Source organism: Furipterus horrens, unplaced genomic scaffold (genome assembly GCF_987537825.1).
Source record: "Furipterus horrens unplaced genomic scaffold, mFurHor1.1.pri manual_scaffold_10, whole genome shotgun sequence".
Lineage (NCBI taxonomy): Eukaryota > Metazoa > Chordata > Mammalia > Chiroptera > Furipteridae > Furipterus > Furipterus horrens.
The window spans coordinates 75,436,192-75,453,328 of NW_028327180.1; the positions used below are offsets into that span (position 1 = coordinate 75,436,192).

The 17,137-nt window shown below is 41.9% G+C and overlaps 1 protein-coding gene across 1 annotated transcript in view; it reads right to left on the reverse strand.

Moving 5' to 3' along the window:
- Positions 1-15,214, reverse strand: part of KDM3B (lysine demethylase 3B) — a 60,398-nt gene extending 45,184 nt beyond the window's left edge. The window contains exon 1 of the mRNA XM_090288250.1: positions 14,981-15,214. Coding sequence (XP_090144376.1) covers positions 14,981-15,199 — 219 coding nt within the window. The 5' untranslated portion in view covers positions 15,200-15,214. The remainder of the gene's footprint in view (positions 1-14,980) is intronic.
- Between the last annotated feature and the right edge of the window lie 1,923 nt (positions 15,215-17,137).

Here is a 17,137-nt window from a genome sequence, read left to right on the forward strand (position 1 = left end):
CTATAATATATTATCTGTACATTGTACTGTGTGTTCACCCCCATAGTCCAGTTTCCTTTTGTCCCCATTAATTCCTCCTTTACCCTCTTCTACCTGTCCCCATCCCCCTAGGGAGTGTTCTTACAATAACCTAGAGTGGGAGCAGGGAGGCTAGGGGGAAACTGACTTATGCCCATGAGAATCCATGAGTCCCATCAACAAGATTGATGACTGGCTGAATATAAGGAAAATTTTAAAAATAATTTAATTTTATTATTTTTTTAAAAAAGATTTTATTTATTTGTTTTTAGAGAGAGGGGAAAGGAGAAAGAGAGGGAGAGAAACATCAATGTGTGGTTGCCTCTCATGTGCCCCCCAACTGGGGACCTGGTGTGCAACCCAGGCATGTTCCCTGACTGGGAATCGAACCAGTGACACTTGGTTCACAGGCCGACGCTAAATCCATTGAGCTACAGCAGCCAAGGCTTATTATTTTTTTATCTTCACCCAAGGACACTTTTTTTCATTGCTTTTTCTTTTTCTTTTTTTTTTTTTTTAGGGGGGGAGGGAGAGAAACATTGGTGTGAGAGAGACATATCAACCCTGTATGCGCCCAGACCCCAGGATCATAGTCCCTGGACCAGGGATCAAACCTGCAATCTAGGTATGTGCCCCGACCAGGAATTAAACCAGCAACCTTTCAGTTATGGGACGATGCTCCAACCAACTGAGCCACACTGGCCAGGGTCAGGAAAATTTTTAAATGACTTGGATTTTGAATCAGAGCCCAGGAGAACAGTGGTGCCATTACAGAATTGATGTAAGGAGAATGCGATGGCTGGAGGGCAGACTACCTTGCAAGCCATGAAAAGGAGCATGGAGTGTTCAAAGCCCAGGCTGAATCTGACCCTGAGTGACAGTACTCCACTGGGCATTACTTAGAGAGGCGGAGGCTCCCTGGTGACTGACAGCTAGGTGCCGTGCTACAGCTCCAAAGTGCCAACCACTTTAAAAATCCTATGAGTCACAAAATTCTAAGTCATACCAACACAAAAATATAAGAACACTAAAAAAAGTAACTGTACTAAAACTGTCTATCCTGGCTGGTTTGGTTCAGTGGATTGAGCGTCGGCCTGCGAGCTAAGTGTCGCTGGTTCGATCTTCCAGTCAGGGCACACCAGAGAAGGAAAACTCTGACTCCAAAAAACCTCCGCTGCCTTGCGGCATACCTCTTCAGGGGAAAGGCTAAGGGAGTAAACCCCGACAGAAAATCCAGAGCCGGAGTCCCTAAGGCGGTTTGACGTTGTAGTCAACACCGGCAACTCCTGCGGCGCACCTGAAGCCAAGCTGTATTGACTCCGTCTTTCCCTTGGACCCTTCAGCTGCGAAGAGAGGGGGGTCTGCTGCATGGGCAACAGCAGACCCTCCATATCACCCTGCCCAGGCTCTGTAGCTTCAGCTTCACTGGAGAGGACACTCCAGCGTCATCGCAAGATGTCGATTCAACACGGGAGGAGACAGATACCGTGTCACTCCCGAGTCGGACTGCACAACCATTCTCGGCGGTGCAGATAGACTCTTAAGAAGCTACACCATCGTCTCTCGAGACGGACGGCTGCCGATACCGATACGATACTAAAACTGTCACAATTTTTATTTTTTGTACATAAGAACTTAAACATTAAAAATAGGCCCTGGCTGTTGTGGCTCAGTGGATTGAGCGTCGGCCTGCGAGCCAAGTGTCGCTGGTTCGATTCCCAGTCAGGGCACATGACTAGATTGCACGTCAGGTCCCCAGTTGGGGGCACGAGTGAGAGGCAACCACACAGTGATATTTCTCTCCCTCTCTTTCTCCTTTCCCCTCTCTCTAAAAATAAACAAACAAACAAATAAATAAATAAAAAATAATAATACAGTATTCCCTCACTTATCGTGGGTATTATGTTCTAGACACACACCCCCCGCGAAGTAGGAACCTTACATCTATTCTACACTCTTAAACCTATGTAACTTTAACAACATACGTATACAGTACCACAAAATCCCACGATACAGTGAAAAATCTGTGATAAATAATTAAATATAATATTTTTAAAATCCCGCGATACAGTGAGGCCGCGATAATTGAACCACAATACAGAGAGGGACTACTGTATTCAGAAAACCTGTCATCATATATCTGAAAACATCACGGAAAAGCTGAAATATTTGAAAACCAGATTTCACCTAATTTAAGGGCAATTATCTCTTAACCAGCCTGGGCAAAGGATAAGGAATCAAATGTTTAACCCGACAACAACCACAGTACTGTTTGTTCTGGGAATCAAACAACAGCTCCAGGTGAACAATATGGAATGTGGATGGATAATATGTAAACCTGTTCTGCCAGCAGTGAGGCTTACTTCTGGTCCTAGAATTCTGCCTCACCTGCAACTAGAGTAATGTTAGGAGTCAGAACATGAAAGGTGAAGAATCATTTCAGATAAAAGTACATAGAACATTAACTAGTAAAACGGCAGTTATCAGGCTCCAGGACAGGAAAGGGATATAAACTAACAAAATCAATGGTAGTGGTTGGGCTAAGTCAGAAATGGTCAAGGCAAGTTGATAATCTGAACAGAAGAGGACTGAAACAGTTTTGAGTTGATTTTTTAAAGTCTTAATTTCTTTTTTCAATTAGAGTGAAAGTAGCAAATAGCACTTCATGCTGTCTAGCTAGAACCCAAGGACAAGATTTAAAATATCTCATTAGTTAAGAAGAGTTAGTGGTAAAACTCTTGCTTTCATTTCAAAATTCCTTTTATGGCCTACATGTGATTTACATTCATTTTAGTGACGTTAAGCTCAAATGAATTCTTTTTTTTTAAAGTATATTTAATTGATTATGGTATTACAGTTGTCCCAATTTTTCTCCCTTTTGCCCCCCTCCACCTGGTACCTGCCTTCCCTCCCGGGATCCCCCCCGACCCCCTTGTTCATGTCCATGGGTCGTGCATGTAAGTTATTTAGCTTCTCCATTTCCTTTATTATTCTTAACATTCCCCTATTTTATACCTACCAATTATCCTTCATAATTACTATACCTTTTCCCCTTCTCCCTTCCTGCTGATAACCCTCCATATGATCTCCGTATCTGTGATTCTGTTCTTGTTCTAGTTGTTTGCTTGGTTTGTTTTTATTTTTTAGATTCAGTTATTGATAGCTGTAAGTTTGTTGTCATTTTAATGTTTAGTTTTGATCTTTTTCTTAAGTAAGTCCCTTTAATATTTCATATAATGGCTTGGTGATTATGAACTCCTTTAGCTTTACCTTGTCTGGGAAGCACTTTATCTGCCCTTCCATCCCAAATGATAGCTTTGCTGGATAGAGTAATCTTGGTTGGAGGTCCTTGCTTTTCATCACTTGGAATACTTCTGGCCAGTCCCTTCTTGCCTGCAAAGTTTCTTTTGAGAAATCAGCTGATAGTCTTATGGGAACTCCTTTGTAGGTAACACTTTTCTTTTCTCTTGCTGCTTTTAAGATTCTCTCTTTATCTTTAGCCTTTGGCATTTTAACTATGATATGTCTTGGTGTGGTCCTCTTTGGGTCCAACTTGTTTGGGACTGTCTGTGTTTCCTGGACTTGTATGTCTATTTCCTTCACCAAATTAGGGGAGTTTGCTTTCATTGTTTTTTCAAGTAATTTTTCAGCTTCTTGCTCTTCCTTGTCTCCTCCTGGCATCCCCATGATTCAGATGTTGGCATTTTTGGAAATGTCCCATAGTCTTCTTATTCTTTTGTTTTTTTTTGAATTCTTGTTTCTTCATTCTGTACTGGTTGACTGCTTATTTTGTCCTTATGTTCCAATTCATTGACTTGAACCCTGGCTTCCTTCCCTTCACTGTTGGTTCCGTGTGCATTTTTCTTTATTTCACTTAGTGTAGCCTTCATTGCTTCCCTTATGCTTTTGCCATGCTCGAACCGTTTTGATCTATTCTTTCATTTGGGCCATACTCCTTTGTCTCCTCAATTTGACAGTCTCCCTATGTTTGCTTCTGTGTATTAGGTAGAGCTGCTGGACCTGTTATGTTGTAAGGGGCAAAGCCTTAGCTATTCATCAGTGCAGGGAAGGGTCAGAGAGAGAACAATGCCATTTGCTTGGCACTTGCCCCTTTTCCAGTCACTTCATCTACTTCCCGTATGCAACTGGTACCCTTCGAGCTGTTGCCCTGGTGATGGTTCCCAGGGTGGGGGGGTTTGTGTATGTTTTAGGACTGTGGGACCCTCTAAATGAGCTCTACTGAGAGACAGGCAGTTTCTTCCGCCACCTCAAACCCCACTGGTTTTCACACCCGGAAGCTATGAGGCCCCGCCCCACCACTGTGCTATAATTGTGAGCTGTGTGGTCTAGCCTGGGGCTAGGATCACTCCCCAGGTGTCCTTCCTGGCTTTTATCTACCACTTGAGAATGTGGAACCCCAGCTTGCGGGCCCCAGCTGCTGCCTTGCCACCAATGCCTCGCCTCCACCACAACACATCCTCTCTGTCCAGGTTCCCCGTCTCTACCACTCCTACCCATCTGGATGAATGTTTCTTCTTTAAATCTTCGGTTGTCAGCCAGGTCCCCAGTTGGGGGCATGCAAGAGGCAACCGATTGATGTTTCTCTTTCTTCCTCCTTTCCTCTCTCTCTAAAAATAAATAAATAAAATATTTAAAATAATAATAAAATAAAACAAATCTTTGGTTGTCAGACTGCCATACAATTCAATTTTCTGGCAGTTCTTGTTTCTTCTTTGTTTTGAGGTAATAATCCTTACAGTTGTGCGAGGAGGCAAAGTGTGTCTACCTATGCCTCCATCTTGACCGGAAGTCCTCAAATAAATTCTTTAAAAATTAGCCTTGGCTGGTGTGGCTCAGTGGATTGACCACTGGCCTGCGAACCAAAAGGTTGCTGGTTCATTTCCCAGTCCGGACATATGCCTGGGTTGCAGGCCAAGTCCCCAGTTTGGGGCATGCAAGAGGCAACTGATCGATGTATCCCTCGCACATCGATATTGATGTTTCTCTCCGTCTCTTTCTCCCTCCCTTCCCCTCTCTGTAAAATAAATAAAATCTTTAAAAATCAAATAAGGTACCCTAAATTTGATAAAATCAGACAGCAGTAATGTGAGAATATAAGCCTTCATGTTTATCAAGTAATCATGTTATCATCAGTTTGGATTCTGGTTCTCTCTATAAGGCCATTCTTACTACAATTAATAAAATTATTTTATTCAACTACTCAACAAGAACAGAATGCCTCTTATATATGTGTGTGCAGCACCAAGAGAATCAGGTAAATAAAGTAGAACTTGGCAGGAGGGACTCAAACCCTAGACAAGCCAACAAGAGAGATACGTAAATTTTTACAGAGCTATGTAATAAGGGCAATAATTAAGATTTTAACATGCTTTGTTAGTCTTGAGAAGGCAAATGGCTTGGGAGACTAGAAAAGTTTCACAGAGGAGGCAGCAGCATACAAGCTGGGTCTTAAAAGAGAAGCTGCATTATTCTGGCAGAGAAGGTAGACTTTCCAGCAGACACTAAAGCAGAGAAACATATAAGACTGAATGCTCTAGGAGCGGGGGGAGAGTACTAAGTAAGCTGTAAAGGGCTTTGATTGGCATGTTAAAAATATAATAAATTAAAACCCAGCAGAGTGATTTTTTGTTGATCTTTTAAAATTTTTAAAATTGATGAGATTTGTTGTTCCGCTTATTTATGCATTCATTGGTTGCTTCTTGTATGTGCGCTGACCTGTGATAGAAACTGCAACCTCACTCTAAACTACTGAGCTACCCAGCCAGAGTCTGCTGATTTATTTTTAATGTGCATCTTTAGATAGTGTCTATGCTCCCCAGTTGTCAATCCCCCTTACCCCTCTTGATCTTTCACCCAGCTGTGTCTCACAAGCCTGGTCTCTGGATATGTGTGAGTTTACGTTGCCTGCTACAGGCCTTGGAGGAGCCACTGATAGTTTATATTTTATAATTAGGTAAAAGGATAAACAGACTTTAATCATACTATGGAGTAACATAGAATTTTTAAAATGTGGTGTATCTAAAAGACTAATGTGAAAATAACTCCAAGATATATTATATGGAAAAGAGCAAGTTGCAGATTATTAGGAGGGGGTGGTTGGGGGACAGGAGGAGGCTTGGGATAGGAGGGTGTGAACCCTAAGTAGGGGATGTGAGGGTAGACACCTACTAAGAAGGGCTTCAAGTGACTTAGTGGGCTCAAATTGTTAAAAACTACCTAGGAGCCATTTCTGCACAGGGACCTCTCACACTACCTGTACTTCATGGAGAAGCCTGTGCTGAACTGCCTGCCTCCTCAGTTTCTGCCACCTGAGCCAGCCCTTATACAGGAGTTCCTGGAATCTATTTCTTTATTTTTAATAAGATTTTTCTGATTTTCTTTCGACAACTTTTTTAGAGCGAGGGGAGGGGAGGGAGAAAGAGAGAGAAACATCAATGTATGGTTGCCTTTCGCACACCCCCAACCCGGCACCCGGACCACAACCCACACATGTGCCCTGACCGGAACCAAACCAGCAACCCTCTGGTTCACAGTCCGGCACCCAATCCACAGAGCCACACCAGCCAGGGCTGGAATGTCTTTCAACCAATAGGACTTGAGGCTTTCTCCATTCAGTCAGAGCTGTGCAACTCTGACCAACCTGAGCAGCTCCATTATGACCAATCAGGACAGTGCCTTTTGGACCAAACTGTGAGGATTTTGGAGGGACCAAAGGGAGGGACTCTAGTCCAAAGGAATACAATTTCCCTTTCTACCAAATGCTGCATTTTCCTGGCTGGGCTGAAACACCAAAGCGAAGGGGGCTGTAGAGCTGTGCTATACAGCTGTGCTGTATCACAACTGAGCTGTTTTGCATAGAATAAAATTTCCTTCTTCATCGCAAATTGGGGATTCCTGTTGGCATTGAAATTGAACCAACGACCAGCAGCTGACGAGGGATAATACATTTTTGGTCTTGTCAGCAAATGCTCTTTCTCTTTTTCCTTTAAAATATGTAGTCATATCTTACTTTTATAATTAAACTTCTTAAAAAGGAAAGAATTAACTTCAGGATCAGGTTGGATTAATCATAGAGGAAAGAAACTAGAGACAGGAAGACCAATTACAAGGCAATGATAGCCCAGGAAAGATGAAAAAGACCTAAATCACTAAGACTACATGAATGGAAAGCAAAGTATATTTTAAAAATTAAGAGATAAAAATAACTGGATATGGTGATGATTGTGAGAAGGTACTGGAAATGGAAGACTAACTCCCAAGGTTGTTAAATTTTCTTTTCCAATTTTCCTACCTACATTCTAAACAAAATATAAATTCTGTTACAAATGACTTTATAAAACTAGTATATCTTGACAGCCAAGGTGCAGAATAAATGCATGTCTAGAATACTGCTGTTTTCAAATAAAATATAATTTTCCATAGTTTCTAGATCAAGAGATAGTTTTCTGAGAGTGCATCTTCACTTTAGTACATTTAGAGAAAAAAATAAAAGAAATAACTTTCTAACAATCATCCCCAATTTCTTCTGTTTTTTAATATCCTCAATAAATTAAAGTACCTGAATAGCACAGGAATAACCGGAATCAAAACTGAAGCATATACAGTGCTTTTTAGGGGCTGTGCAATCATAAAGATCTACATTTGCATCCCAACTTCCCTATTTCTTAGCATGTAGCCAGGAGCAAGTTACTTTAGCCTCTTTGAGCCTCACTTCCTTTCCTATAAATAGGTACAGTTTAAGTACCTCAAAGGATTGTCATAGGATTAAATTAAATAAAAGCACAAAATGCCTACCATACCATGTGGCTCCTGATAAGCATGCATTCCTTAAGCAAACTCATGCTACTGGTCAGATTACAGACCTGGTATGACTTAAAGAAAGAAAAAACTTACTATTGTTATATCAAGAATCTTAAAGATATGTATGTCTCCATAATACCAATCCTGGCATTAATCCTAGGAAATAATCCTAAACATAGAAAAGACTTTATTCACAAAAATGTTCATCACGGAATTATTCTTAAAGCCTAAACTCTACAACAATTTCAATATCCAATAGAAAGGAAACAGTTAAATATATTATCCAGCCAATAAAAATTACAAGATTTTGTTAGAGCACTTATTGTTTTCCTTTCGGCTGTGAAAGGAATACATGTTACCTGTGGAAAATAAAAAAGAACCAAGAAAAGTAAAATCACCCATAATACAAAAGTTTTTAGTAACAAAGGAAAATAATTGCCACATTAAGTGAAAAAGCAAAACTCAAAATTGAAAATACAATATTCACCTTTAAACAATTCTAAAAAAAAATTAGTAGATTATGTTCAAAATATAAACAGCAGTTTCTAATGGGATGTGACACTACAGAAACTATTTTTCCTTATTATTAAAAAAAGTCTACATTTTGTATAATTAGCATGCATTATTCAAGTATCAGAAAAACAAAACATTTAGAGCTTCTAATTTAACAACCCAAATGTAATCACAAAAGCTAATAGACAATGTACCTTGGGTTGGGGTCCCAAATATGATTCCAATAATATCAAGACAAAAAAAATTAGTAGTGAGTCTGTATTAAAAAATATATATAAAAAGAAAAAGCTTAAAGATCAATCATAAACACCTTATAATAGGGAATCGTAAGAGTAGAAATTCCATAATAAATCAGAAGTGAAAATTAAACCTAATACTGACTTCTGAATGTTTTATTTTTTAAGACAGGGTGGTCAGAGATGGCCTTTTAAAATAATAATAGAGAAATGCATGTGCTTCCTGCTCTTGATGAACTTAAAATCTAGTAAGGGAGATAAGTTATATATCTTGTTATTTAAATGTAACAAGAAAATATAAGGCCCTGGCTGGTGTGGCTCAGTAGATAGAGCGCCACCCTGCAAACCAAAACGATGCCTGTTGGACTCCTGGTCAGGGCACAAGGGCACATGCCTGGGTTGCCGGCCAGGTCCCTAGTTAAAGGCCTGTGAGATGCAACCAACCCATGTTTCCTTCCTTCTCTTTCTCTGTTCCTCTAAAAATATTTATCTTTCTAAAAATAAATAAATAAAATCTTTAAAAAAGAAAAGAAAGAAAATATCAGATAAAAATTCCAAAATGATATCCACAAAGTACTAAAGGAGCAAAGAAAAAAAAGAATGACGGTGTGGATTCAGAAAGGCTTTAAAGAAATGATGGAAAATAGAACAGATAGGCTTTCTTTTCTCTTTATAGGATTTCAATGGATGACAACATTAAAAGCAAGGGGTAGTCCTGGCTAGTGTGGCTCAATGGATTGAGTGCTGGCTTGCTAACTGAAAGGTTGCTGGTTCAATTCCCAGCCTGGGCACACATGCCTGTGTTGGAGGCCAGGTTCCCAGTTGAGGGCATTCTAGAGGCAACAAATTGATGTATCTTTCCCGTATCAATGTTTCTCTCGCTCTCTTTCTCCCTCCCTCCTCCTCTCTCTCACAATAAATAAATAAAATCTTTTTTCTTTTTTTTTTTAAAGCAAAGGGTAAAGCAGGAACGAAACAATGGCAACCAGAAAGTACTGAAAGTGGAGGATCACCAAATCAAGGCTGTTTGCTGTAAATATCCTTTGGCAACCCCCAATTTTCCTTGTCTGATTTCTTTGCACACCAAGGATCCTTCTTATCTGTAATTTAGTCTCTTGAATAGACGAGCAGGGGGCATCTCTGGATAGGTATATTTCCCACTGTAAAATAACCTTACATGTGGATTTACAAATCAATCTCCAGAGACTTTGGTTAGTGCGACTCAATCCCCTATGGCCTGATTACCCCTGAAGACACACAAGAAACAGAGTTTCTGCCATCACAAAACTGAGTCATTACTAAACAGAGAAGGTTTTACCCTTCTACAGATAGGGTAAAAGACACTGGTAGGAGGGAGAGTGGGAGGGGGGTGTGGCTAACCACCAACCTGTCAAAGGCAGTGGAAAATTGAGAAGCAGCAACAGGTGTTGGGTCCCCCAGGCCTTGTGGAAGCAAAGCCTACAAGAGCCCACCCCAGCTGTTGTTGAGAAATCACTAACAACAGAAAACACCATGTTACTTATCCACCATTTAGGAGGGGAAACTAAATCAACGAGAACAAGTTGGGGATGAGAACCAAGGAGATGAGTACGTACTAATGAAAGAAACAAGCCCTTGGCAGGTGGGGAGTTAGTGAAGCAACTCTTAGAAACAAATGGGTAATTAAGAGGAAAGATCTGATTGTTAGTAAAGGGAGAGGACAGGACGCTGGACAAATGACCAGTGTATAACGTGTGCAATGCTGAAACAAACAGAATGCAAAGACAAAAGAGCTATTAAAATTACACACATATAAGACAAATTTTAAAAAGTATGTACAAATCACTTGAGTGCCTGAAAAACTCAATGGTGGTCCAATGTTTTAAAAACAGACCCTCCTGCTCTAAGAAAGCTAAGATGAAAAGTGTGCTTAGAGGACTTGACTTAAATGTTAAATATTCCTTTGTAAAACCTCACTTTATTTAAAGTTCTCTAAATCATACACTGATCCACAAAAACATATTCTATTTACTTTAATAAACAGAGCATGATATTAGATATCATTCATTTAACTTTTGAAATTATAGGGAAGAAAAGGACAGTTAGGGATAGTTATTAAAAGCCATAAACTCCCATTTCAATTAGGCCTTAAGGTCTATGTTTGTTTGAACATAGGTTGAAAATAAATACTAACGAACTGCTCTCTGCAAACATGGTACTATCCTGGACCTGGCTATAGTTATCAGGTAACTAGAAACAAAGTAGGGAGGTATTTATTTTAAAGGCCACCTAACCTGAGACAAAGAGGAAAGGCTGGAGGATGAGGCATGCATGCATAAATAAATAAATAAATAAGGCAGATGCGCTTTCACGCCTCTTGGAAGATCCCCAGATAGAAAGAAACATGGTACTAGCTCAACACTGCTACAATTATTACATTATCTTGAATCAAAGGAAAGAAGTATTTTAGAGTCCACTTTTCTCCCAGATAAAGATGAAAGATTAAGGCATAAAAAATAAGTCAGATATACTTTTACTCTTCTTGCAAGTTCTGGATAGCTGAGATAGCTAAGATACACATTCAAAACAAATCAATGCTACCAAAAGCATCATTTAATTCTACCATACAGCAGTTTATTTAACAAAGTTGGTGCTGTCACAACTGGTTAAAGGTAAAAATAAATACATGAAAATATTAGAAAGAAATTTTGAAGAACATTTATATAGGCTCAAGATGGGGCAAGCAAGTAAACCCAGAAGCCATTAAGAATGATGACATAAAAATTGTATTTTTCTGTATGGCAAAGCAACCCATGCACAAAGTCAAAAGACAAATAAAATAATTGCAACAAACTTCACAGGCAAAGGTGTTAATATAGCTAATATGCACAGAAGTTGTACAGAGTGATAAGACAACTCATTTTTTCAAATGGGCAAAAGACAGGTATAAATAACTCATAAAATAAATGTAAAAGGCCAATAAACACAGAAAAACGCTAGTGGTCATAAAAATGCTAGATATTATTTTTCACCCATCAGATTGTCAAAAATGACAAAGCCAAAGACACCAGTGATACCAGACTAGGGGACACAAGCATTGCATGCATACTCTGCTGGTGGGAGTATCAAATACTATAATCTTACTGGAAAATAGCCAGGCATTACCTAAAAAAATAAAAAATAGATACATATGGCTCGTATATTCCTAACTCGACAATCCCACTCCTGGATGGCTGAACTACAGAAACAAAAAACCATGATTACATAGAGATATGTACAAGTATATTAATCACAGCACTCTGTGTAGTGCCAAATATTTTAAATAACTTGAATGTCCATCAAACAGGGGAAGAATTGAATAAATTTTGGTACAGCCATGTTATGGAATATAATGTAAGTACCTAAAAAGATGAATAAGATCTATAGGTACTGATGCCCATGATGTAATGTTAAGTGGCAAAAAGAACATAAGCAGGCTATAGATACTGTGCAGTATGCCATTTGCTTGAAAAAGAAAAAGAAAGATGAGCAAAGCCTTCTTTGGTAAGGGGGAGCTAGTTAAGAATGAATATTGCTGGCTTTTCCTGCTATACTTTTGGTTGTTTGGCATTTTGCAAAATGTAAGTTTTGCTTTTGTAACAATAAAAGAAAAACCCACTTCTTTTTGGTCTTTTTTTAAAAAATCAACCATACCAACATCTGTGAAGGTCCCACAGTCTATACAACTTATATGGACCAATAATGATTTAGAAACATAAAGAGGACACTAAGTCAGAAAAATTCAAAATAAATATATATAAATCAATTAGACTAATTCTGCAACAAACTTTAAAAAAAATAACAGGCTTATTTTGAAATATAAATAAAGCTACTCTACCATGGAGGGGGGTAGGGCTGTTTTCCTACTTAATCTAAAAATCTTAGTAGTTGTCAGCATGGCTTTGATGATGACGATGCTCACCTATAGACCCTTATCAACAAAACTTCCAATCAACAGGATCCTGACTTTCCTTTTCTTCAAATTTCATTTTAAGGTAGTACATAGCTTTGGTGCTGTTTTCCAAAAAAGTGTTCATTACATGGGTCGGGACTATAGTTTGAAAGATTTCTGAATCAGATAGTATTTAGAAAGAGAATATTAATGGAACCTAAAATTGAAAGGTATTTTCAATCACTTCAGAAACTCATTCATCCAACCCTCAATTACTCATCCTTAACAGGGGGCGCCCTGCTACGCATTACTCAAAACCAAGCATGCCTGAAAACATCTTAAACATAGCTGAATGAAGATCTGCCCAATCACAGGCCAGCTGCTTGCAAACTCCACCCTTGAGTACAGGAAGAACACTTCTGATTGGAAGACGGTTGTGTTTACTACGGTGTGTGGTGCAAACTGGAAAGACCCACATGTCTAGGGTCCAAAGGAAAGCTCTTTAATGAAAAATGGAAACAAACGGCCAATTCTGATCCTATACTAGTCATTGTCAGTAACAGAACCTCATCACAGCAACAATAATTCTGGAGCAATTTTGCAAACTGGTGAAAATTTCTAAAGGCTCTAGGTTTTGTTGTGGTGTTTTCTCATCTATGTCCCTTGCTATACATACAAGCATAGTTTATTCTCAAAACCCAAATCTGCCTTTGCTTCTATATGCATACACTCCACGCAAGACCTTAATATCCAAGAATCACTCTAACTTTTTACTTGGTTTGAGAAATGAATTCCATGGGCCCAACAGTAAAAGTATTCAGTATTTAGCTTAATAGGTGTTCAGCATCTCAGTAAGCTTCAAAAACCTCTGCCCGTATGGAGCCCAGGAAACAACAAAGTGCATGGGTAGCCATTTCAGGTGCAGAGCATATTACTAATTCATGTAATGGAGGAAACAAGTACAATATAAAATTCAGAATGAAAAGCTAGGCCTTTGATCAAAGTTTGCAAACAATGGTGGATCTCAAGTATGTTTTGCATTCAAGGGGGTAAATTACTGGATCTGAGAGGAACAGCTCTCCCCTATCTCAACCTAGAAAGCAATCTTCTAAAGAAAGCACAGCGGAATTTAAATGTAAATCTCCCTAATCATCATCCTTATACCCTTATATTCCTGATACTCTTACAAATTTGCCTCACTGAAGCCTCATAAATATCCAAGCAGCCTTTTTTAATGTAGCATGGAGAAAGATCAAAGCAAATGAACTCAAACAGCAGAAGAAAAGCCTAAACCGGCTCCAAGTCAACCCAGAGAGCTTACAAATGGGGGCGGAGGGGTGGCGGGGGCAAGGCGGGGAGGTGCCTAACACAGCTGATCAACAGAAAACTAACAGAAACCCACGAATTGTGTCCGCCTTTATAGCGAATAAAATCTGCAGAAGCAAGTTCACCAAGAAAATTTACCTTTTTCCTGCTGATCTATCACATTCCGAAAGAATCTTCTTATTTTTCATAGTCTTATCTCAACAGAGAAGCTGGGGCCGCTATCAGAATGAGGAACTCAAGAGGCTTGCCAAAGCTCAAAGACAGTATTTTTTTCGCCACATTAACAAAAATAGCACATCATGGTCACAAAAGCTAGTTAAGTTCTATTACTGAACAACTTCAATCACAAGATACACCAAGGCATTTTAAATAAAATGCGGCCAAGGTATACAACACAAAGTTTCAAAACAAAACCTCTCCCAAGGCTGGGGGAGTAGCCGAGCTGAGAGCAAAAAAGCACCACCATTCGGCTGCTAAAACAGACCTCAAAGTTATCAAAAACAGCCACAACTGCAGCTCCTGTCACCCAGAAGGGCAAAGAGCGGAGCCGGATAGAGTCCCGAGAGCTGGCCTTTCTGGAGACCGCCAGACCGAGCCCGGTTCAGACGAGGAGGAAGTAACTGCCAGATTAAAAAAAAGCCCCGAACAGCTCCCACTGCAGTCTCTGTGCCGCTCACAACTGCCCACATTCCCGCCCCACTCGAGGCTGCGGGAGGAAGGGAACAGGGCGCAAGTCTCCAGAGAGAGGCTGGGGATTACAGGTCCGCGTCTTGCAGAGAGCAGCAGCAGCACCAGCACCAGCTGAACTCTGAGGAGCCCGGGGACACAGGGTTCGAGAGCCAGCTCCGAAGCCGTGTTGCGGGGGGAGGAGGGTAGCTGAAAAAGGGTCGCTCAGGAGGCGGGGCGTGCGGGGTGGAGGCAGCAGCTTCTGGCGTCCTGGCCACCCCCCCGGGGGAAACCGGGGCACGCACCCCGACGCGGAAGCCATGCCGGCCAGAACTCGGGGTTCTGAGGATCCGGTGGGGGGCGCTGAGGAGATCTGGGGGCGCGGAACTGGGTCACCCCCACCCCACCGCCCCCTCACAAAGGCCCCCGGGGAGGCCGCCCGCAGGCCCCGCAGCCCCGGCCTCGAGTGCCCGCCTCGGCCGTCACTCACCGCTAGGTCCTGGGGCACCGCCCCGCTCATGGCCCGCACCGTGCCGGCCCGCCAGGCCCGAGTGCGCAGCACAGGCCCCGGATCTCCTCCCGTTGCTGCCGCCGCCGCCGCCGCCGCCGCCGCCGCCGCCGCGGGCACCGAGGCCGAAGCCGAGGCCGCGGTGTCCGCGAACAGAAGCAGCAGACGCTTGCCCACTGGGGAGGCCGCTGCGTCCGCCATCGCCAGGGCCGGCCGGACCCGCGCTCCCGCCCGCCGCCTCCCACCACCTTCGCCGCCGAGCGCCCGATCCGCCCGCAAGGCCTCCCTCCGCACCACCCGCGGCCGCGGCTCCCCCCCACCCCCCCAACAGCCACCACCAACCACCGGCGCCGCGCAGCGCCCCCGGTGGCCGGGAGCGGAGCTGCAGCCCGGGCCCCGGCACAGCGCCCCCCGCGCTCCGGAGCGGGGTGGCTGCTCCGGGCCCCTTTCAGCGCTCCGCCCCAACCTCCCCAGGGCCTGCAGTGCCCCCTGCGTCAAGGAGGGGAATTGCAGTTCCCGCAGGGGTGGGGAACTGGGCGGGTCCTGCAGTCCTGCAGGGCACCATCCTAATTCCAACCTTCCTTCTGGGGGTCCCATATCTGAGAAGGTTTTAGCTTACTATCCTCAGACACCAAAGACTTTTAATGGGGTCGAGGGGCTGTGGGGCAAGGTACCTAGAGAATGAATGTTTTGAGCTGAGAAGTTAGCACCCCAATACCTATTGATTTCCTATCGTGAAAACGTGTGCTACCTTTTCTGTCAGTGTTTTAGGAAACTCCTCCCCATTGGTCCATCAGACAATATCTTCTCACTGGCCTATAACATGCTACCACCCCATTCTACACGACCATGACTTCATAGGTTCCTTTTCAACTGACCAATGTGTTACATCCATTGGATGTGATAATGCCACCCCTTCACTGGCTGAAGTCCAATGAGCTTCCACCATCTATTGGTATTCTGACTTAAACCCACTGAGCCACTTCCCCTTCCAAGTCTGCCAATGTTATTAAGTACAGGTGTTTCTCAAGTCAACTCTTAAAAGGAATTGGAGATTATTTTCTTTGGTTCAGTAATAGTACTTCATCTTACCATGGAAGTAGTGGGGCTGTGGACAAAGAAAACCCTACCACTTCAATCTGAATTACATTAAGTGTGAGAGCGTGCTAGCTCCTATTAGAAAAAGGGCTGTAGTAGAGAGATAACTGAATTTTTTGCTTAGGTTGTTTTCACACCACGCAATGGGAAACCTCAATCTTTAATGTTGGTAATGTCAGAGACTAGCACAGGATTGGTGGTCTTATGGATGCAGAGAATGAGTATACAAACCAGGAAGATAAAGGGTCTAGTAATAACCCATGACTGTTACCCTAAAAGCAGCTACTTCTTTCACAGATCTGCCCTATAGACAGGAAAGAGCAGTAACTGGTTCTTTCTCCACGACTAATGTGCCTACCCAGTACCCTGTCTACAATCTTGTCTTTACCCTTGACCTACTTTGCTTGTAGCATATTGGGGGCAGGTACAAAACACCTAGGGAAGTGAGTCTAGAACTAATCCTGTGGAGCACCAAGGAAACATTTCCTTAGAACTTCCATTTCCCATAGGCAACCTGAGGCCTAAGAATATTTTCCTTGGCCAAGAGATACCTCATAAAGTGCATGGCCCACAAGTTGTAGTTAGCAGGAGAGGAATAAGGGTGAATCCATATAGGATCTAGCTTGCAACTTTTCTATCAAAATTCTTCACTGGAATTTTCTCTTGTGTGGAGCTCTAATTACTACTCCAGTGTTCAAAACTGGCTTCTCACAGCATCAGAAATAGAAATGTGCCTAAGCTCAGAGCTGAAAAGGCAAAGATGGAACATTCATTCAACAACTATGGCAAGTACTTTGCATGTGCCAGTAACTTTTCAGAGTGTTGGGGACACAATACTAAATAAAACAAAAGAATGTAGTTTACATTCTTTCCTGGACTTTAGGAATGGTAAAGGAAATCACATTTGGCCTTAAATAAACAGTAGAAAAACTAAACAAAAAATTGAATAAAAAGGAAAATGGTTGGGGGAGTCATTTTAGATGTTCAAATTTTACCCCTGCTCAAACAGCAGATGAAACAAAATAGCAGTTTTGAAGAAAG